The following is a 23,870-nucleotide window of genomic DNA, read 5'->3' as shown; positions in this document are numbered from 1 at the left end:
TCTCTGAGTACAGATAATGTAGTAGTCACCTGCAGTCCTATGTAACACAACAGATAACACAGTGATATCTCTGAGTACAGATAATGTAGTAGTCACCTGCAGTCCTATGTAACAGCACAGATAACACAGTGATATCTCTGAGTACAGATAATGTAGTAGCTGTCACCTCGGGGCGCCCCTACTAAATGATGTTCTACAAAATAAGAAAAGTGTCATACAGGGACTCACAGGTGACGTCTTCTTTGATCTGAGGCGTCACTTTCCCTTTTCCTCTCCATCCGGCCCAGACCTCCAGGATGATTCCTTCCAGATACGTTTCATCCCCTTAGAACCTGCGAGACAAACAATTTAGGCTCCGCCCATTTCTAGCACCTTCCTTCTCTTTCTCCTTCCTGTAGGCTCCCATAGTAACTGCGCTGTGTGGGATGCCCCCTGTATGTAGGATCCCCCGCTGTGCCCCCTGTATGTAGGATCCCCCGCTGTGCCCCTGTATGTAGGATCCCCTGCTGTGCCCCCTGTATGTAGGATCCCCTGCTGTGCCCCCTGTATGTAGGATCCCCTGCTGTGCCCCCTGTATGTAGGATCCCCTGCTGTGCCCCCTGTATGTAGGATCCCCTGCTGTGCCCCCTGTATGTAGGATCCCCTGCTGTGCCCCCTGTATGTAGGATCCCCTGCTGTGCCCCCTGTATGTAGGATCCCCTGCTGTGCCCCCTGTATGTAGGATCCCCTGCTGTGCCCCCTGTATGTAGGATCCCCTGCTGTGCCCCCTGTATGTAGGATCCCCTGCTGTGCCCCCTGTATGTAGGATCCCCTGCTGTGCCCCCTGTATGTAGGATTCCCTGCTGTGCCCCCATGAGCTAATAATGCCCCTAGAGGTGGCCCCCATGAACTAATAATGCCCCCAGAGGTGCCCCCATGCACTAATAATGCCCCCATGAGTTAATAATGCCCCCAGAGGTGCCCCCATGAACTAATAATGCCCCCAGAGGTGCCCCCATATACTAATAATGCCCCCAGAGGTGCCCCCATACACTAATAATGCCCCCAGAGGTGCCCCCATATACTAATAATGCCCCCAGAGGTGCCCCCATATACTAATAATGCCCCCAGAGGTGCCCCCATGAGCTAATAATGCCCCCAGAGGTGCCCCCATGAACTAATAATGCCCCCATATACTAATAATGCCCCCAGAGGTGCCCCCATGAACTAATAATGCCCCCAGAGGTGCCCCCATGAACTAATAATGCCCCCAGAGGTGCCTTCATACACTAATAATGCCCCCAGAGGTGCCCCCATATACTAATAATGCCCCCAGAGGTGCACCCATATACTAATAATGCCCCCAGAGGTGCCCCCATACACTAATAATGCCCCCAGAGGTGCCCCCATACACTAATAATGCCCCCAGAGGTGACCCCATGAGCTAATAATGCCCCCAGAGGTGCCCCCATATACTAATAATGCCCCCAGAGGTGCCCCCATATACTAATAATGCCCCCAGAGGTGCCCCCATACACTAATAATGCCCCCAGAGGTGCCCCTAAAAAAAACAAACATCCTACTCACCTAATCCGTGCTGTGCAGGCAGCAGCTCTTCCTCCTCCTCTTCGGGCTCCATCTTGCGAGCCGCAGGGACGGGACTTCCGGCAGACGTGATGACGTCACATGATCACGCCTGCCGGAGGGGCACATGATCACGGCCCGGCCTCCCATAGGCTGCTGGTGTGAAGTGCCGGCAGCCTATGGGAGAGAATACAGGAGGAGGACACTGACAGGTCCTGCTCCTGTATTCTCATCGCTTTAATGTTCCGCCCGCTGTGAGGGCGGAACATTAAAGCGATCAGTGCATCCCGAGAAGCTGCGTGGCCGCAGCTTCTCGGGATGCTCGAAAACAGGTGGCAAGGGGGGCCGTGCGGGCCTCCCTAGCGTAGCGGTCGGGGGGCGGCGGCCGGCGGGCCCGCCGGGCCCCCCCCCCCGTGTCTATTAGGGTCCGGGCCCCATACGGCAGTACCAGTTGTACTGCCCTATCGGCGGCCCTGTCTCCCTATTCTGTGTAGGTATACAGCAGTGTATTATATACTTATTATCCCCCTCCTGTATGAGTGTGTATATATCTCTCCATTCTGTGTAGGTATACAGCAGTGTATTATATATGAGTGTGTATATATCTCTCCATTCTGTGTAGGTATACAGCAGTGTATTATATACTTATTATCCCCCTCCTGTATGAGTGTGTATATATCTCTCCATTCTGTGTAGGTATACAGCAGTGTATTATATACTTATTATCCCCCTCCTGTATGAGTGTGTATATATCTCTCCATTCTGTGTAGGTATACAGCAGTGTATTATATACTTATTATCCCCCTCCTGTATGAGTGTGTATATATCTCTCCATTCTGTGTAGGTATACAGCAGTGTATTATATATGAGTGTGTATATATCTCTCCATTCTGTGTAGGTATACAGCAGTGTATTATATACTTATTATCCCCCTCCTGTATGAGTGTGTATATATCTCTCCATTCTGTGTAGGTATACAGCAGTGTATTATATACTTATTATCCCCCTCCTGTATGAGTGTGTATATATCTCTCCATTCTGTGTAGGTATACAGCAGTGTATTATATACTTATTATCCCCCTCCTGTATGAGTGTGTATATATCTCTCCATTCTGTGTAGGTATACAGCAGTGTATTATATACTTATTATCCCTCTCCTGTAGGAGTGTGTATATATCTCCATTCTGTGTAGGTATACAGCAGTGTATTATATACTTATGATCCCTCTCCTGTATGAGTGTATATATATATATATATATATATATATATATATCCCCATTCTGTGTAGGTATACAGCAGTGTATTATATACTTATTATTCTCCTCCTGTATGAGTGTGTATATATCTCCCCATTCTGTGTAGGTATACAGCAGTGTATTATATACTTATTATCCTCCTGTATGAGTGTGTGTATATATCTCTCCATTCTGTGTAGGTATACAGCAGTGTATTATATACTTATATACACACTCATACAGGAGGAGAATAATAAGTATATAATACACTGCTGTATACCTACACAGAATGGATATATACACACTCATACAGGAGGAGGATAATAAGTATATAATACACTGCTGTATACCTACACAGAATGGAGAGATATATACAGACTCATACAGGAGGATAATAAGTATATAATACACTGCTGTATACCTACACAGGGTAGAGATATATACACACTCATACAGGGGGATAATAAGTATATAATACACAGTTGTATACCTACACAGAATGGGGAGATATATACACACTCATACAGGAGGAGGATAATAAGTATATAATACACTGCTGTATACCTACACAGAATGGAGAGATATATACACACACTCATACAGGAGGATAATAAGTATATAATACACTGCTGTATACCTACACAGAATGGAGAGATATATACACTCATACAGGTGGAGGATAATAAGTATATAATACACTGCTGTATACCTACACAGAATGCAGAGATAGAGACCCTCTAAAAGTGATGCCACATGATTTACTATACAAGGGGGCCCGCTGAGGCTCTGTCGCCCAAGGGCCCACCAAAACCTGGAGCCGGCCCTGCTTGGGATAGTGTAGTCACGGATGGCCAGAGCGGTGTAGTGACCCTCCCGGACTATCAGAACTCCCACCCACAGAAAGGGGAAATGTCCCAAGGATGTGTTGAATACTGTGTCGGTGTGGGGTGAAGAATCACAAAGTCTCTTTAACTTAAATAATCTGTTGTTTACTTGAAAAGGTATTTGGTGCAGTAAGTTATACAGCTTAGCTTCGCTAATACTTGTAGACAAATACTTGACAATACAGCAACTAGATTTGTGATAGGAATACAGTGAGGAGTACAGTCGTGCTGATGAGTAGTGTGCTGAGAGATACAAAGAAGCAGAGTAGCAGAGAGGGGGCTGTCCAGAGAGTCCCAACCCAAGTAGTACTGTCCTCTGCCTGGATGTCGGAGGATAAGGTAGAAGAATACTTAGAAGCTTAGAAGAAGAGAATATTTGTGCCTTTGTATTGACCTTTTGTTAGTCTTCACACCACCTGATGCCATCTAGATTTGGCTGAACCGTCCTAGAGGGTGACACAAGGCCCAGACTATGTTACCTGGGATGTGCGGAAGGGCTGAGGGTTCCCTACGGACTCCTGCACCGCAAGATAAGAGTTCCTAGGCTTATCACAATGTTGCTCTATCCGGATCAGTTTCTAGCTTACTTCTGTCTGTGGATACTGTCCTGCTCTGTGACACTCCTAGTCCACAGAGTGGGTTGAGGTTGTCTCTGACTTGTCCTCTCCTGTGAGGGTCTAACACTGCATGGTGTTGTGTAGCGTTACTGAGAAGAAAACTGTTAGCGGTGTCTTGTCTTGCTTCCTACCCATACGGGGCTCTGACTAAGACTGAACCTTGAGGGTGAGGGGGCCTGGCAGAGGGTCAGGGCCCAGAGAGGACCACTGTAGAGAGCTTTCTAGCTTGTATCCTTTTTCTACAATGTCCAACACGAAAAGACCATGCACCTCCCACACCCATGTGACTTCCTTTCTCAGTGTATCTAAAGTGCACTGTGAGTGGGTGAAGAGTGCAACAGAAGAAGTAAAGAGAGAGATGATAGGAGAGACGAAGAACAGATTCCCATAGGTTTACAGATCCATGTGACATACAAACAATAACCCTTTACATACTTCAGCCGTGCAGCATCTGAATACACACATCTATAACAGTGACATCTAGTGGCGAAACTTTATCACTACCTTCATCACCATAGGTATACAATAAGTACAGGCTTTTTCGAAGGGTGTAACCAATAGCAACACCGTGGTGGGACACCACAGATACAATGTCCTTTGCTAGATAGCTTCCAGCAGTGATCAGTAAGGTCCTGCATAGTTGGAAACTGGAAAACATACATTGAAAGATCATGACAAGAGAGCAGTGAAAGGGGTTAAGAGAGTTGTAGAATGAAGAGAAAATTATTGTCAAGGAGGATGATGGGGGGGCGAGAGTGATATTACAAAAAACAATAGGGAGATAAAGCACTAAGACAATTGGAGGATTAGAAGGGGGGGGATATTACAGAAAGAACAATAGGGAGATAAAGCACTAAGACAATTGGAGGATGAGAAAGTATACAGAAATTATAAGGGGAAAGAAGATGGATACAGAAAGAAGTATACGAGCCTTCAGCATAATGCACCTAGGGGGCCTATTTTATATTTATTGCCCAAGGACCTGCCAGGCTGACCGATCAGGTCAGGGATAACTTTGGGCTCCACCCTTTGGCGATACAATATATGTTCACAGTTTTTTTTAAAAAAAAGAATCATCGCTAAGTTACCCAATTGTCTGAGAGATACCAATTACTTTCTTATTTTTCTTTTGAGCGACCCTCAGACAGGCGTGGCCGCCGGAGAAACCCGGGGCCGCAGGGTGCGTCCGAAGTGTCGATGATCAATGTGTCCTGCAATTCACACTAATTCTTGCAGCTAGCTGCGTTCTTCATCGACGCGCGAGCCGAGTGTTCCACCACTTAAGGCCCTTTTCCACAGAACGATTATCGTTCATAAACTCGCCCCAACAACCGCTCATTAACGATAATCGACTTGTGGAACTGGTGTAAACGAGCGACCGACAAAAGGCGAAATCGTTATATTGTCGTTCAAAATAGTTTTTCAGCATGTCGAAAAAAAAAGATCGCTGGTCTTTGAAAGATAATTCGCTAATCGGTTTGTACAATTAGAAATCTTTCAGTCGTTCGTAAAAATGTTTAAAAAAAGTAGGTGTGTCCTATGGTCATTATCACTCCGGTGGACGTTTTGAACGACCATGTAACGACCGCAAAATAATCAGTACACTACATATATCGTTCACGTTATGTGTTATCGCTTGCTAAAAAAAAATTGTTTAGTGATCGTTAACGAGCGGTCGTTGGAGCGAGTTTATGAATGATAACGGTTCCGTGGAATAGGGCCTTAAGAGTCCCACCAAGGACTTTCTGGATAAGATGAGAGATTTACATGTGACAGATAGGAGCCGTCTGTGTACATTAGATATTAGAATATCCCCTCAGATGAAGGCGCGGTGGCCGTCAGCGAGCAGCTATGCAGGGATGCCACATTGGAGAATAGGAAGATTCCGTTCTTGACTAATTTGTTGGACGTTATTCTAACCTTGTCATCCTACCTCCATGGGTCCCCTGTATGACTGTGTGGTCCCATCAGCCGGTGCATTATGCTCTGGTTGAGGTATGTGGACAACGTGTTCCTGGTGTGGACAGGGTCCAAGGAAGATCTAGAGCAGTACGTCCACTACATCAACCAGAGATGTGCGCTGATCGAGTTGTCATTAGAATTTAACATGTACAAAATTTACTTAGACGTGGAAATTGTAAAAGAGATGGTAGAGCGAGTCCTCCACTCCTCTCTAAAGAGACTGACCATGACAACCTATTCATCAGATCCAGCTGTCACACCCCCCAGGTATTCAGCGGAACACATCATAGCCAATTCACAAGAAGAAGAATTAGTATTACTAATGAAGAGAGATTATGAACAGAAGGTTTATAGAGAGGGGATACGATGAAAGATTGGGTGTATACAGGGCCGGATTAAGGTTGGTGGAGGCCCTGGGCAACAATTTTGTTGGGGGGCCCCCCATTTTCTTCCCCCACAAATAAACCATACAGCTACGATATAGGTGGCTGATTGCTGTAGAGGACTTAGCACCTACCCCTCCTCACTCCTGGCTGTGTGGCTCAGCATCCTCCTCTGTTCTGCATGTGATGGTCCCTAGAGGCTGCAGTGCAGAGGAAGATGCCAGGCCCTAGAGACAGGATGGGGGAGGGGTGAGCATCGCAGTGCGTTCCCACCTGATGCAATGCGAGAACACAGCCCTTCTGCACTTTCTGTGCTCTCCTGCCCCCTGTGTCAGCCCCCACAGCAGCATATGCAGATGGGAATCACAGGCAGAACCTGGACATGTAAGTCTAAGCCCCATCTGCAGTTCCCAACCATATACACTACCTGAAGCAGTAAGGAGCAACCAGAAAGTACTTAAAGGCTGTGTAGAATATATAGCGGATATGGTACATGTGAATATACCCTAAGGATTATGGCATACTGTATATAGCTGCACAAAAGGCTACATGTACACAGGCTGTATATACTATACACTGCACACAGGCTATATATACTATACACTGCACACAGGCTATATATACCATACGCTGCACACAGGCTATATATACCATACGCTGCACACAGGCTATATATACCATACACTGCACACAGACTATATACCATACACTGCACACAGGCTGTATATCATACACTGCACACAGGCTGTATATCATACACTGCACACAGGCTGTATATCATACACTGCACACAGGCTGTATATCATACACTGCACACAGGCTGTATATCATACACTGCACACAGGCTGTATATCATACACTGCACACAGGCTGTATATCATACACTGCACACAGGCTGTATATCATACACTGCACACAGGCTGTATATCATACACTGCACACAGGCTGTATATCATACACTGCACACAGGCTATATGTCATAGGCTGCACACAGGCTATATACCATACACTGCACACAGGCTGTATATCATACACTGCACACAGGCTGTATATCATACACTGCACACAGGCTACATAGCATACACTGCACACAGGCTGTATATCATACACTGCACACAGGCTGTATATCATACACTGCACACAGGCTGTATATCATACACTGCACACAGGCTGTATATCATACACTGCACACAGGCTGTATATCATACACTGCACACAGGCTGTATATCATACACTGCACACAGGCTGTATATCATACACTGCACACAGGCTGTATATCATACACTGCACACAGGCTGTATATCATACACTGCACACAGGCTGTATATCATACACTGCACACAGGCTATATGTCATAGGCTGCACACAGGCTATATACCATACACTGCACACAGGCTGTATATCATACACTGCACACAGGCTGTATATCATACACTGCACACAGGCTACATAGCATACACTGCTCACAGGCTACATAGCATACACTGCACACAGGCTGTATATCATACGCTGAACACAGGCTATATATCATACGCTGCACACAGGCTATATATCATACGCTGCACACAGGCTGTATGTCATACGCTGCACACAGGCTATATACCATACACTGCACACAGGCTATAATATCATACACTGCACACAGGCTATATATCATACACTGCACACAGACTGTATATCATACACTGCACACAGACTGTATATCATACACTGCACACAGACTGTATATCATACACTGCACACAGACTGTATATCATACACTGCACACAGACTGTATATCATACACTGCACACAGGCTATATGTCATAGGCTGCACACAGGCTATATACCATACACTGCACACAGGCTATATGTCATACACTGCACACAGGCTATATGTCATAGGCTGCACACAGGCTATATACCATACACTGCACACAGGCTGTATATCATAGGCTGCACACAGGCTATATGTCATAGGCTGCACACAGGCTATATACCATACACTGCACACAGGCTATATATCATACACTGCACACAGGCTATATATCATACACTGCACACAGGCTACATGTTATATGCTGCACACAGGCTATATATCATACACTGCACAAAGGCTATATGTCATATGCCGCACACAGGCTATATATCATAAGCTGCACACAGGCTATATACCATACACTGCACACAGGCTGTATACCATACACTGCACACAGGCTGTATATCATACACTGCACACAGACTATATACCATACATTGCACACAGGCTGTATATCATACACTGCACACAGACTATATATCATACACTGCACACAGGCTGTATATCATACACTGCACACAGGCTGTATATCATACACTGCACACAGGCTGTATATCATACACTGCACACAGGCTGTATATCATACACTGCACACAGGCTGTATATCATACACTGCACACAGGCTGTATATCATACACTGCACACAGGCTGTATATCATACACTGCACACAGGCTGTATATCATACACTGCACACAGGCTGTATATCATACACTGCACACAGGCTGTATATCATACACTGCACACAGGCTGTATATCATACACTGCACACAGGCTGTATATCATACACTGCACACAGGCTGTATATCATACACTGCACACAGGCTGTATATCATACACTGCACACAGTCTTTATATCATACACTGCACACAGGCTGTATATCATACACTGCACACAGGCTATATGTCATAGGCTGCACACAGGCTATATACCATACACTGCACACAGGCTGTATATCATACACTGCACACAGGCTGTATATCATACACTGCACACAGGCTACATAGCATACACTGCTCACAGGCTACATAGCATACACTGCACACAGGCTGTATATCATACGCTGAACACAGGCTATATATCATACGCTGCACACAGGCTATATATCATACGCTGCACACAGGCTGTATGTCATACGCTGCACACAGGCTATATACCATACACTGCACACAGGCTATAATATCATACACTGCACACAGGCTATATATCATACACTGATCATACACTGCACACAGACTGTATATCATACACTGCACACAGACTGTATATCATACACTGCACACAGACTGTATATCATACACTGCACACAGACTGTATATCATACGCTGCACACAGGCTATATGTCATAGGCTGCACACAGGCTATATACCATACACTGCACACAGGCTATATGTCATACACTGCACACAGGCTATATGTCATAGGCTGCACACAGGCTATATACCATACACTGCACACAGGCTGTATATCATAGGCTGCACACAGGCTATATGTCATAGGCTGCACACAGGCTATATACCATACACTGCACACAGGCTATATATCATACACTGCACACAGGCTATATATCATACACTGCACACAGGCTACATGTTATATGCTGCACACAGGCTATATATCATACACTGCACAAAGGCTATATGTCATATGCCGCACACAGGCTATATATCATAAGCTGCACACAGGCTATATACCATACACTGCACAAAGGCTGTATATCATACACGGCACACAGGCTGTATACCATACACTGCACACAGACTATATATCATACACTGCACACAGGCTGTATATCATACACTGCACACAGGCTGTATATCATACACTGCACACAGGCTGTATATCATACACTGCACACAGGCTGTATATCATACACTGCACACAGGCTGTATATCATACACTGCACACAGGCTGTATATCATACACTGCACACAGGCTGTATATCATACACTGCACACAGGCTGTATATCATACACTGCACACAGGCTGTATATCATACACTGCACACAGGCTATATGTCATAGGCTGCACACAGGCTATATACCATACACTGCACACAGGCTATATATCATACACTGCACACAGACTATATATCATACACTGCACACAGGCTATATATCATACACTGCACACAGGCTATATGTCATACACTGCACACAGACTATATACCATACACTGCACACAGGCTATATATCATACACTGCACACAGACTATATACCATACACTGCACACAGGCTATATACCATACACTGTACACAGGCTGTATATCATACACTGCACACAGGCTGTATATCATACACTGCACACAGGCTGTATATCATACACTGCACACAGGCTGTATATCATACACTGCACACAGGCTACATAGCATACACTGCACACAGGCTACATGTTATATGCTGCACACAGGCTATATATCATACACTGCACACAGGCTATATACCATACACTGCACACAGGCTGTATATCATATATAGGCCCCTGCTCTGATATATGCCCGTATAGTATATACCCCCTGCTCTGATATATGCCCCCCTAGTATATTCCCCTGCTCTGATATATGCCTCTATAGTATATATCCCTGCTCTGATATATGCCCCGATAGTATTTACCCCTGCTCTGATGTGCCAATACAAAACAAAACCTCATACTCACCCATCTGGGCAGATGACAGGTCTTCTCTCTTCTGGCTCTTCTCTTTTCCTTCAGCCTGTCAGCCGCTGTGACAGATCCTCCAGCAGGCTCCATGATGTCACATCCCTGCTGGAGAGATCAGGTTTCCTTGCTGAGGTCCCAGCACCCGGAAGCTTGACAGGAAGAATCCATTCAAAGACCCACCAGGGGGAGTCTGAGCCTGCCGGGAGGGAGATGCTTACACAGGATTAACCCTACACCTCCCTCCCTCCCTGGACAGCATGCAGTGTGGCCAGTGCTGTGTCCATGTAGGGTTTCCACATGCTTTTTGCGCGTGGGACTGGCTTTCAGACACCACTTCCGGGTTGAGGCTGGTGGAGGCCCCCTAGTGGTAGAGGCCCCTGGGCACGTGCCCCTGGTGCCCTCCCTTTAATCCGGCCCTGGGTGTATACCAAGAGAAAAGCTCAGACAGAAGAGGAGACAGGGAAAGGATCTGCAGTTCTAAGCCTATGCTGATCCCTACGTACAATGAGATTGGGTGTATACCGAGAGAAGAGCTCAGACAGAGGAGGAGACAGGGAAAGGATCAGACAGTTCTAAGCCTATGCTGATCCCTACGTACAATGAGATTGGGTGTATACCGAGAGAGGAGCTCAGACAAAAGAGAAGACAGGGAAAGGATCAGACAGTTCTAAGCCTATGCTGATCCCTACGTACAATGAGATTGGGTGTATACCGAGAGAGGAGCTCAGACAGAGGAGGAGACAGGGAAAGAATCAGACAGTTCTAAGCCTATGCTGATCCCTACGTACAATGGTCACTCAAAAATGGCTAAAGTATGAGGGAATATTACAGGCAAAGAAATACCCAGATTTATCTTCCATAGGGGGAAGGCGCTGGCAAACTACCTGGTGTAAGCGGATGTTCCCAGGCGTCAGCCCCCAAGACAGAGATTTCTGAGGGCTAAGAAAATGGGCACATTTCCCTCCTAAACATGTCAGAACTGCAATGTGATTATCAAGGGCGATCAGGATATACACCTGACCAGAGGTACCCCGATTACCATCCAGGGGTGCCAGTCCTGTAACTCTAAACAAGTTGTAGATATGCTAACTCAGGGTCAGTCACTCAAAGTGGCGGGTACTAGAAGAGGTGGAAGGAGGAGGCAGCGGACAGGTACAAAGGAGGCTACTGCAGCCGGACGTATTCATGTATGGGGGACGGGGTGCCCATGTATGGGGGACGGGGTGCACACGTATGGGGGACGGGGTGCACACGTATGGGGGACGAGGTGCACACATAAGGGGGACGGCATTCCCAGGTATGGGGGACGGGGTGCCCATGCAGTATGACACGGGGGGCATTTGCTCTTGAAACCTCGCGTGTACTTATTGACTTCACTCCTCTCCATGGACGACGTCCGAGATGCTGAGAGCTGAATCAGGACGTGTGTAAGGATTCTGCGCTACTATTCTGCACTGGGCCTTGGTTTTCAGTTACATGTATATACATAAATACATAAATAAATATGTAAATAAAGTAAATAAGTAAATAAATAAATAATAATTAATAAATAATAATAAATAAATACATACATAAATACCCTATCGTTCAAAAGTGTGGGGTCCCCCAACCAATTTAGTGTTTTCCATGAAAAGTCGCACTTCTTCACCCCCAGACGTTGTGAAATGGATAGAAAATAGAGACAAGACACTGACAAGGTTAGAAATACTGATTTGTATGGGAAATAACATTGTTCTTCCATCACACTTTGCTTCCGTCCCAGAATCCTCCTCTTGCACCAATTCCAGCATTGCCCACCTTTGGCATTCTAGCTATTAATCTGTAGGGGTAAGCTGGAGAAATTGCCCCCCACGCTTCTAGAAGCAGCTCCCACAAGTTGGATTGGTTGGATGGGCACTTCTGGCGTACCATACGGTCCAGCTGCTCCCACAATGGGGTGGTGATCTGGTGACTGCGCTGGCCACTCCATTACCTATGATAGAATACCAGCTGCCGCTTCTGCTGGAAATAGCTCTTGCACAATTTGGAGGTGTTTAGGGTCATTGTCCTGTTGTAGGATGAAATTGGCTCCAACCAAGCGCTGCCCACTGGGTATGGCATGGCGGTGCAGAGTGATGGCCTTCCTTATTCACAATCCCTTTTACCCTGTACAAATCTCCCACCTTACCAGCACCAACCCCAGACCATCACATGACCTCCACCATGTATAACAGATGGCGTCAGGCATTCTTCCAGCATCTTCTCATTTCTTCTGCGTCTCACAAACCTTCTTCTTTGTCATCCAAACACCTCAAACTTGGATTCATCCGTCCACAACACTTTTTTCCAGTCTTCCTCTGTCCAATGTCTCTGTTCTTTTGCCCATCTTAATCTTTTTCTTTTATTGGCCAGTCTCAGATATGGCTTTTTCTTTGCCACTCTGCCCTGAAGCCCAAAATCCGGCAGCCGCCTCTTCCCTGTAGATGGTGACACTGGTGTTTTGCGGGTACTATGTAATGAAGATGCCAGGTGGGGACCTGTGAGGCGTCTGTTTCTCAAACTAGAGACTCTTATGTGCTTATCTTCTTGCTTAGTTGTGCAACGCGGCCTCCCACTTCTTTTTCTACTCTGGTTAGAGCCTGTTTGTGCTGTCCTCTGAAGGGAGTAGTACACACCGTTGTAGGAAATCTTCAATTTCTTAGCAATTTCTGGCCTGGAATAGCCTTCATTTCTAAGAACAAAAATAGACTGTCGAGTTTCAGATGAAAGTTCTCTTTTTCTGGCCATTTTGAGCGTTAAATTGACCCCACAAATGTGATGCTCCAGAAACGCAATCTGCTCAAAGGAAGGTCAGTTTTGTAGCTTCTGTAACCAGCTAGACTGTTTTCAGATGTGTGAACATGATTGTACAAGGGTTTTCTAATCATCAATTATCCTTCTGAGCCAATGAGCAAACACATTGTACCATTAGAAGACTGGAGTGATAGTTGCTGGAAATGGGCCTCTATACACCTATGTAGATATTGCCCCAAACACCAGACATTTGCAGCTAGAATAGTCAGTTACCACATTAGCAATGTATAGAGGGGATTGGTTTAAAGTTAGGACTAGTTTAACGTTATCTTCATTGAGAAGTACAGCGCTTTTCCTTCAAAAATAAGGACATTTCAATGTGACCCCAAACTTTTGAATGGTAGTGTATATAAATAAATACATATGTAAATACATGTATATACTGGAATGTGATAAAGGACGAGACTTGAAGCAGCCTAAAAGGAAGTCTTGTGTAGTGTCGTGGTCTTTTCTGCATATTGTGGACTGGTATCCAATAGCCAACGCTTCACACCTGCCCTCAGCACTCATCAGGTTCCCAAAATTATTCACCACTATTTTTAGGAGCGATTCTTCCTCTATTTCCTCTCCACAAGAAGTCAAAAAAGTCTGCCCGGCAGGGGCGGATTGACTTCCCTATGGGCCCCAGGCTGACGGCCAAGCCCGGGGCCCCAACCCCACTGTGTGTATGGCGGCACTAGCGCGGTGTTCATAGTACAGGATGGATAATATCATGATGCCCTGATCTGTGCAAAACTGTGATAAAAAGCAGCAATTTTTGTAAAACATGGCAGAACTGTAGCCAGGTACAATACACCACTGAAAGTATAAGTCTTTTTGGGTGGCCATTGGCCCCTAGGAGCTCTGGGCCCCGGGCTACTGCCCGAAAAGGACCTATTACAATCCGCTAATGCTGCCCAGTCTATCTGTTGTCAGTCATCTCTACGACCCTGGTCCCCGTTCTGTCCGTCATCTCTAGGACCCTGGTCCCCGTCTTGTCCGTCATCTCTAGGACCCTGGCCCCCGTCTTGTCCATCATCTCTAGGACCCTGGTCCCCGTCTTGTCCGTCATCTCTAGGACCCTGGCCCCCATATTGTCCTTCATCTCTAGGACCCTGGTCCCCGTCTTGTCCATCATCTCTAGGACCCTGGTCCCCGTCTTGTCAGTCATCTCCAGAAGGAGCAGATTTTGGTGCTTATTTCTATAGCATCTTGTCTTTTAGTCTATATAATTATTATATATATATATGATATTGTCTGTTGCAGGGAGTCCATTACCTGGATGTAGGCAGCCAACAGTCCTGTGGGACCCCCTTTGTATATATACAATGCTCCTTTTCCATCCATCTCATATGGGGCTCCCACCGCCACCTCAGTATAGTTGTCTCCATCCAGGTCTCCAAGTGATGCGACTGCAGCTCCAAACTGAGAATGACGATGACCCGCTTCCCCATGGAGAGTGGCGGTGCAGTTCAGCGTGTGCTGCAGAGACAGCCTGTTACTCACACTCCCCAAACCCACACCCCACCCCGCATCTCACCTCAGTAAACCCACACTCCACCCCCACCCCGCATCTCACCTCAGTAAACCCCCACCCCACCCCCACCCCGCATCTCACCTCAGTAAACCCACACCCCACCCCCACCCCGCATCTCACCTCAGTAAACCCACACCCCACCCCCACCCCGCATCTCACCTCAGTAAACCCACCCCCCACCCCCACCCCGCATCTCACCTCATTAAACCCACACCCCACCCCGCATCTCACCTCAGTAAACCCACACCCCACCCCCACCCCGCATCTCACCTCAGTAAACCAACACCCCACCCCCACTCCGCATCTCACCTCAGCAAACCCCCACCCCACCCCCACCCTGCATCTCACCTCAGTAAACCCACACCCCACCCCCACCCCACATCTCACCTCAGTAAACCCACACCCCACCCCGCATCTCACCTCAGTAAACCAACACCCCACCCCCACTCCGCATCTCACCTCAGTAAACCCCCACCCCACCCCCACCCTGCATCTCACCTCAGTAAACCCACACCCCACCCCACATCTCACCTCAGTAAACCCACACCCCACCCCACATCTCACCTCAGTAAACCCACACCCCACCCCCACCCCGCATCTCACCTCAGTAAACCCACACCCCACCCCCACCCCGCATCTCACCTCAGTAAACCCACACCCCACCCCCACCCCACGTCACCTCAGTAAACCCCCACCCCACCCCCACCCCGCATCTCACCTCAGTAAACCAACACCCCACCCCGCATCTCACCTCAGTAAACCCACACCCCACCCCCACCCCGCATCTCACCTCAGTAAACCCACACCCCACCCCCACCCTGCATCTCACCTCAGTAAACCCACACCCCACCCCCACCCTGCATCTCACCTCAGTAAACCCACACCCCACCCCCACCCCGCATCTCACCTCAGTAAACCCACACCCCACCCCCGCATCTCACCTCAGTAAACCAACACACAGACACTTCGCCAGACCATTTCGGTTCATAGTGATGAGGAGCAGAAATCAGCACCAAGTCAGTCACTCCGTCTTGGTTGAGGTCGGAGACTGCAATCTCTGCACCAAAATAAGAGCCGACCTACAATAAGATGGAGGGGGAGCCATGTGATAAGGAGCCACTGTCTCATCGCACAGTCCATCATGGTACAGAGTCTCACTTGTTTCCCCAGAACAGAACCAGTCTTCTCCCATGTTAGTTCACCAGCAACTTCCTTCAGGACAGTGACGAGTCCGACATACTGGAAGCGTGGCGAGCCCACCACACAGAAGAGTCCATTAGGATTGTGGAACAGCTTAATGGAGTAACCTGTGGGGAAGAAAAGCCTGGCAGTGACTGTGCTGCAAGTGTTGGGCGCCCCCCCCCCCCCCCACGCGCCATGATTGGCGAGCCCCCCAGTGAGCCTCCCGGAGTGACAGCCCCCCACAAATGACAGCCCCCCTCCCGGAGTGACTGGAACCTTAGTGTTTAACCTGTGTCTCATAGATGTACTGGTGTGCCATGGTGGAGGAGCTGGACTACGTGTGCCCGGCATCAGGTCAGGATAAGAAGGATGGGAGACAATATGAGATGGCGCCACTCACCCAGATACCCATACTTCTCCTCTTCTTTTCTGGACATGTTAATGAGTTGTTCCTCCTCTGAGATATCGAGGATTCCGCCAGACCAGTCGTATATCCCCGGATCTCCCAAAACCTGACGATCCTGAAGGAAAGAGCAACAATCTGATCATGGAGTGGCATCAGCATACAGAGCCCCCAAAAGCTGAGACCCCCAGAAGAGCCTCCAGCCTGAGGGAATAACGGACACCAAGACCCCCAGAAGAGCCTCTAGCATGAGGGAATAACGGACACCGAGACCCCCAGAAGAGCCTCCAGCCTGAGGGAATAAGGGACACCGAGACCCCCAGAAGAGCCTCCAGCCTGAGGGAATAACAGACACCGAGACCCCCAGAAGAGCCTCCAGCCTGAGGGAATAACGGACACAGAGACCCCCAGAAGAGCCTCCAGCCTGAGGGAATAACGGACACCGAGACCCCTAGAAGAGCCTCCAGCCTGAGGGAATAACGGACACCGAGACCCCCAGAAGAGCCTCTAGCCTGAGGGAATAATGGACACCGAGACCCCCAGAAGAGCCTCCAGCCTGAGGGAATAACGGACACCGAGACCCCCAGAAGAGCCTCCAGCCTGAGGGAATAACGGACACCGAGACCCCCAGAAGAGCCTCCAGCCTGAGGGAATAACGGACACCTAGACCCCTAGAAGAGCCTCCAGCCTGAGGGAATAACGGACACCGAGACCCCCAGAAGAGCCTCTAGCCTGAGGGAATAATGGACACCGAGACCCCCAGAAGAGCCTCCAGCCTGAGGGAATAACGGACACCGAGACCCCCAGAAGAGCCACCAGCCTGAGGGAATAACGGACACCGAGACCCCCAGAAGAGCCTCCAGCCTGAGGGAATAACGGACACCGAGACCCCCAGAAGAGCCTCCAGCCTGAGGGAATAACGGACACCTAGACCCCTAGAAGAGCCTCCAGCCTGAGGGAATAACGGACACCTAGACCCCCAGAAGAGCCTCCAGCCTGAGGGAATAACGGACACCTAGACCCCCAGAAGAGCCTCCAGCCTGAGGGAATAACGAACACCGAGACCCCCAGAAGAGCCTCCAGCCTGAGGGAATAACGGACACCGAGACCCCCAGAAGAGCCTCCAGCCTGAGGGAATAACGGACACCGAGACCCCCAGAAGAGCCTCCAGCCTGAGGGAATAACGGACACCGAGACCCCCAGAAGAGCCTCCAGCCTGAGGGAATAACGGACACCGAGACCCCCAGAAGAGCCTCCAGCCTGAGGGAATAACGGACACAGAGACCCCCAGAAGAGCCTCCAGCCTGAGGGAATAACGGACACAGAGACCCCCAGAAGAGCCTCCAGCCTGAGGGAATAACGGCCCCCGAGACCCCCAGAAGAGCCTCCAGCCTGAGGGAATAATGCCAGAATAAAGCCAGAATCCTACCCCACACTGACGAGGGGCAAATACCCCGAAACGGCTGTCTGTGGGTGGAAGCCTGCCTTGGCAAGCCCTTGTCATGATCGCAATACTCGCACCTTGAGTTATACATTGACAAAAGGGGCCACCCTGGTGTTTCCCTATTTATGTTCCAATACTCGCAACCGAGTGGGACTTAAGGGGTTATTTATCAGGGTGGTGTGGTGCTCTCCCCATCATGGAGGCACCCCGTTGGCAACAGGCTAGAGGTATCTGGCTATCCCGTGTTTTGAGACTCGTAACTGAGGCTCCACGGACTCTTGTTTTGCATATTTACATTTTTGGGGGCATCAGTGGAGACTCTTGATTGAGGACTTCATTGGAATTTTTTTCGCTGTTCTCCTTGAGTTCAGTGATTACTGTGTTTTGTTGGTTGATTTTCCCCTAGATGTAGCAGCAGTGCGGTAACCAGAGATAGGGGGAGTCCTGAGATGTGAGAAGATGGAACAGACGTGTGGAAACCGCTGTCTGCACCCTCTCAGTGATGGCCCCAGGAGAGGCCCCTGCACCCCCTCAGTGATGGCCCCTGCACCCCCTCAGTGATGGCCCCTGCACCCCCTCAGTGATGGCCCCAGGAGAGGACCCTGCACCCCCTCAGTGATGGCCCCAGGAGAGGACCCTGCACCCCCTCAGTAATGGCCCCAGGAGAGGACCCTGCACCCCCTCAGTAATGGCCCCAGGAGAGGACCCTGCACCCCCTCAGTGATGGCCCCAGGAGAGGACCCTGCACCCCCTCAGTGAGAGGCCCCTGCACCCCCTCAGTGATGGCCCCAGGAGAGGCCCCTGCACCCCCTCAGTGATGGCCCCAGGAGAGGACCCTGCACCCCCTCAGTGATGGCCCCAGGAGAGGACCCTGCACCCCCTCAGTGATGGCCCCAGTAGAGGACCCTGCACCCCCTCAGTGATGGCCCCAGGAGAGGACCCTGCACCCCCTCAGTGATGGCCCGATGAGAGGACCCTACACCCCCTCAGTGATGGCCCCTGCACCCCCTCAGTGATGGCCCCAGGAACAGCCCCATGTAAGCCCCCTAGTGGTGGACCTCCTCCAGTAAACCATGTACAGCGCCCCCTATCACTACATCCATCATTCACCCACCTGACTCAGAGCAGCACTGAACCCAGCGGACGACATTTCCCGTGTAAAACTGGAACCTTGTGCCACCCCTGAAAGCAAATTACACATAGCAACAGAATAGTGAGTGCAGCTCTGGGGTATAATACAGGATCAGTAATGTAATGTATATACACAGTGACCCACCAGCAGAATAGTGACTGCAGCTCTGGGGTATAATACAGGATGGAACTCAGGATCAGTAATGTATATACACAGTGACCCCACCAGCAGAATAGTGAGTGCAGCTCTGGAGTATAATACAGGATGAGTAATGTATGTACACAGTGACTGCATTATATATAGTGATTATCGGTGTGTGTGTCGGTGATCAGGAAGGATCAGTCCATCACTCACCTTCGATGGCCAGGATCTTGGATTGCAGCTCTGAGAAGAATCCCTCCAGGTAGGAGTAGTCCTGCATCACACGGGTGTGGTTTTCCACCGGCCGAGAAGCGATTTGGGTTAGAAACTCTAGTTTAAAGTTTTTTCCTACCTAAAGGAGAAAAGAGGAGACAGAGGATGGAAGGTTATACAAAGGAGGACAGAGGATAGCCAGGTGATGATGTCATGGATGAGGAGAGGACAGAGGATAGCCAGGTGATGATGTCATGGATGAGGAGAGGACAGAGGATAGCCAGGTGATGATGTCATGGATGAGGAGAGGACAGAGGATAGCCAGGTGATGATGTCATGGATGAGGAGAGGACAGAGGATAGCCAGGTGATGATGTCGTGGATGAGGAGAGGACAGAGGATAGCCATGTGATGTCCTCATGGATGAGGAGAGGACAGAGGATAGCCATGTGATGTCATCATGGATGAGGAGAGGACAGAGGATAGCCAGGTGATGATGTCGTGGATGAGGAGAGGACAGAGGATAGCCAGGTGATGATGTCATGGATGAGGAGAGGACAGAGGATAGCCAGGTGATGATGTCATGGATGAGGAGAGGACAGAGGATAGCCAGGTGATGATTTCGTGGATGAGGAGAGGACAGAGGATAGCCAGGTGATGATGTTGTGGATGAGGAGAGGACAGAGGATAGCCAGGTGATGATGTCGTGGATGAGGAGAGGACAGAGGATAGCCATGTGATGTCATCATGGATGAGGAGAGGACAGAGGATAGCCATGTGATGATGTTGTGGATGAGGAGAGGACAGAGGATAGCCAGGTGATGATGTCGTGGATGAGGAGAGGACAGGATAGCCAGGTGATGATGTTATGGATAAGGAATAAAGAAAAGAGTATATAACTCTGTGATGTCAGAGATGAAGCTCTTTACCCCAATGACATAACGGGTGACTCCTTCTTTGTCCGCTTTCTCTGTTACTCCTTTGTTTCGATCAGTGGCCTCTCCATCTGTCAGAAGTAGTAGTACTTTCTTGGCCTGCTTCCGGGCTCCGGCTTCGGGGGTAAAGATCTCATCTCTGCGGGAATACATGGGATATTATGGAGTGTGTGGCGGCACAACCCGTTCTCATGGAATCTATTCACCCGGAAACCATGATCTGTGGCCGAGAGGAGTGACGGCCATCACTATCTGTAACCCAGTATAGGGTGCAGCATCATTGGGCATATCCTATCTATATGTATACTCCGATCATCCCCCATCCTGGCAGAGGACACCCTGACTGCTCCACCTAGCACAACACTCCTGCAGTGGTATCTCCATCCGGAACGCAATGGGGGGGGGGGGGGGGGCTCTGCGGCCTCCACTTACAGTGTGAATCTGATGGCTCGGAACGTATTTGTTCCACCTCCTAGATGCTTCATATTCCTGACTCGCTTTTCACCTTCTCCACGTTGATAATCCCGGAAATCAAAAAGTTTACTTATGTTGCTTGCGAACTGAACCACAGCAAACTGAGGAGAAGAAGAGAGATGGTGTAATGTGAAGGTGACAACAAAGACCATCAGAGACCCCACAGGATGGTGATAGACGAAGCTTAGAAGGGCCATACTGAGCAGCAATACATGGGAATGATGAGAGCACTGAGGGGACGGGGCAGGCTGCAGAGAGGAGGAATACAAGGGTGATGGGGGTGACTATATGGCTGGAGATGATGGCGGCGGAGGAGAGTAGAGATATTGGGGTGTGATGGTGGAGGAGGATGATGGCATTGCGGTGTGATAGAGGAGGAGGATGGAGATATTGGGGTGTGGTGGTGGAGGAGAATGGAGATATAGGTGTGTGATGGTGGAGGAGGAGGATGGAGATATTGGTGTGTGATGGTGGAGGAGGATGGAGATATTGGGGTGTGGTGGTGGAGGAGGATGGAGATATTGGTGTGTGATGGTTGAGGAGGATGGAGATATTGGGGTGTGGTGGTGGAGGAGAATGGAGATATTGGTGTGTGATGTGGAGGTGGATGATGGCATTGCGGTGTGATGATAGAAGAGGAGGATGGAGATATTGGGGTGTGGTGGTGGAGGAGGATGGAGATATTGGTGTGTGGTGGAGGAGGATGGAGATATTGGTGTGTGATGGTGGAGGAGGAGGATGGAGATATTGGTGTGTGATGGTTGAGGAGGATGGAGATATTGGGGTGTGGTGGTGGAGGAGGATGGAGATATTGGTGTGTGGTGGAGGGGGATGGAGATATTGGTGTGTGGTGGAGGAGGATGGAGATATTGGTGTGTGGTGGAGGAGGATGGAGATATTGGTGTGTGGTGGTGGAGGAGGATGGAGATATTGGTGTGTGATGTGAAGTAGGATGGAGATATTGGTATGTGGTGGAGGAGGATGGAGATATTGGTGTGTGGTAGTGGAGGAGGATGGAGATATTGGTGTGTGATGGTGGAGGAGGATGGAGATATTGGTGTGTGATGGTGAAGGAGGATGGAGATATTGGTGTGTGGTGGTGGAGGAGGATGGAGATATTGGTGTGTGATGGTGGAGAAGGATGGAGATATTGGTGTGTGATGGTTGAGGAGGATGGAGATATACACTCACCGGCCACTTTATTAGGTACACCATGCTAGTAACGGGTTGGACCCCCTTTTGCCTTCAGAACTGCCTCAATTCTTGGTGGCATAGATACAACAAGGTGCTGGAAGCTTCCTCAGAGATTTTGGTCCATATTGACATGATGACATCACACAGTTGCCGCAGATTTGTCGGCTGCACATCCATGATGCCAATCTCCCGTTCCACCACATCCCAAAGATGCTCTATTGGATTGAGATCTGGTGACTGTGGAGGCCATTGGAGTACAGTGACCTCATTGTCATGTTCAAGAAACCAGTCTGAGATGATTCTAGCTTTATGACATGGCGCATTATCCTGCTGAAAGTAGCCATCAGATGTTGGGTCCATTCTGGTCATAAAGGGATGGACATGGTCAGCAACAATACTCAGGTAGGCTGTGGCGTTGCAACCATGCTCAATTGGTACCAAGGGGCCCAAAGAGTGCCAAGAAAATATTCCCCACACCATGACACCACCACCACCAGCCTGAACCGTTGATACAAGGCAGGATGGATCCAAGCTTTCATGTAGTTGACGCCAAATTCTGACCCTACCATCCGAATGTCGCAGCAGAAATCGAGACTCATCAGACCAGGCAACGTTTTTCCAATCTTCTACTGTCCAATTTCGATGAGCTTGTGCAAATTGTAGCCTCAGTTTCCTGTTCTTAGCTGAGCGGAGTGGCCCCCGGTGTGGTCTTCTGCTGCTGTAGCCCATCTGCCTCAAAGTTGGCCGTACTGTGCGTTCAGAGATGCTCTTCTGCCTACCTTGGCTGTAACGGTTGGCTATTTGAGTCACTGTTGCCTTTCTATCAGCTGGAACCAGTCTGCCCATTCTCCTCTGACCTCTGGCATCAACAAGGCATTTCCGCCCACAGAACTGCCGCTCACTGGATGGTTTTTCTTTTTCGGACCATTCTCTGTAAACCCTAGAGATGGTTGTGCGTGAAAATCCCAGTAGATCAGCAGTTTCTGAAATACTCAGACCAGCCCTTCTGGCACCAACAACCATGCCACGTTCAAAGGCCTCAAATCACCTTTCTTCCCCATACTGATGCTCGGTTTGAACTGCAGGAGATTGTCTTGACCATGTCTACATGCCTAAATGCACTGAGTTGCCGCCATGTGATTGGCTGATTAGAAATTAAGTGGTAACGTGCAGTTGGACAGGTGTACCTAATAAAGTGGCCGGTGAGTGTAGGTGTGTGATGTGGAGGAGGATGGAGATATTGGGGTGTGGTGGTGGAGGAGGATGGAGATATTGGGGTGTGGTGGTGGAGGAGGATGGAGATAT

The 23,870-nt window shown here is 48.9% G+C and overlaps 1 protein-coding gene and 1 non-coding gene across 2 annotated transcripts in view; both read right to left on the bottom strand.

Annotated features, from left to right (window-relative positions):
* The window catches only part of LOC138801949 (integrin alpha-L-like), an 84,392-nt gene that overhangs the window by 35,574 nt on the left and 24,948 nt on the right, over positions 1–23,870 (bottom strand). The window contains exons 7-14 of the mRNA XM_069985045.1: positions 21,330–21,472; positions 20,892–21,036; positions 19,964–20,102; positions 19,592–19,659; positions 17,031–17,151; positions 16,607–16,755; positions 16,390–16,527; positions 15,190–15,393 (exon numbers count right to left, since the gene is read on the bottom strand). Of these exons, the coding sequence (XP_069841146.1) occupies positions 15,190–15,393; positions 16,390–16,527; positions 16,607–16,755; positions 17,031–17,151; positions 19,592–19,659; positions 19,964–20,102; positions 20,892–21,036; positions 21,330–21,472 (1,107 nt within the window). The remainder of the gene's footprint in view (positions 1–15,189; positions 15,394–16,389; positions 16,528–16,606; positions 16,756–17,030; positions 17,152–19,591; positions 19,660–19,963; positions 20,103–20,891; positions 21,037–21,329; positions 21,473–23,870) is intronic.
* On the bottom strand, positions 5,434–5,587 carry LOC138802234 (5.8S ribosomal RNA). Its single transcript, XR_011364710.1, has one exon. It is a non-coding gene; the product is annotated as a 5.8S ribosomal RNA (ribosomal RNA).

The sequence above is a fragment of the Dendropsophus ebraccatus genome, chromosome 9, assembly GCF_027789765.1.
Source record: "Dendropsophus ebraccatus isolate aDenEbr1 chromosome 9, aDenEbr1.pat, whole genome shotgun sequence".
Lineage (NCBI taxonomy): Eukaryota > Metazoa > Chordata > Amphibia > Anura > Hylidae > Dendropsophus > Dendropsophus ebraccatus.
Note: the sequence above shows the minus strand (reverse complement) of the source record. Positions and strands in the feature narration are given on the sequence as shown.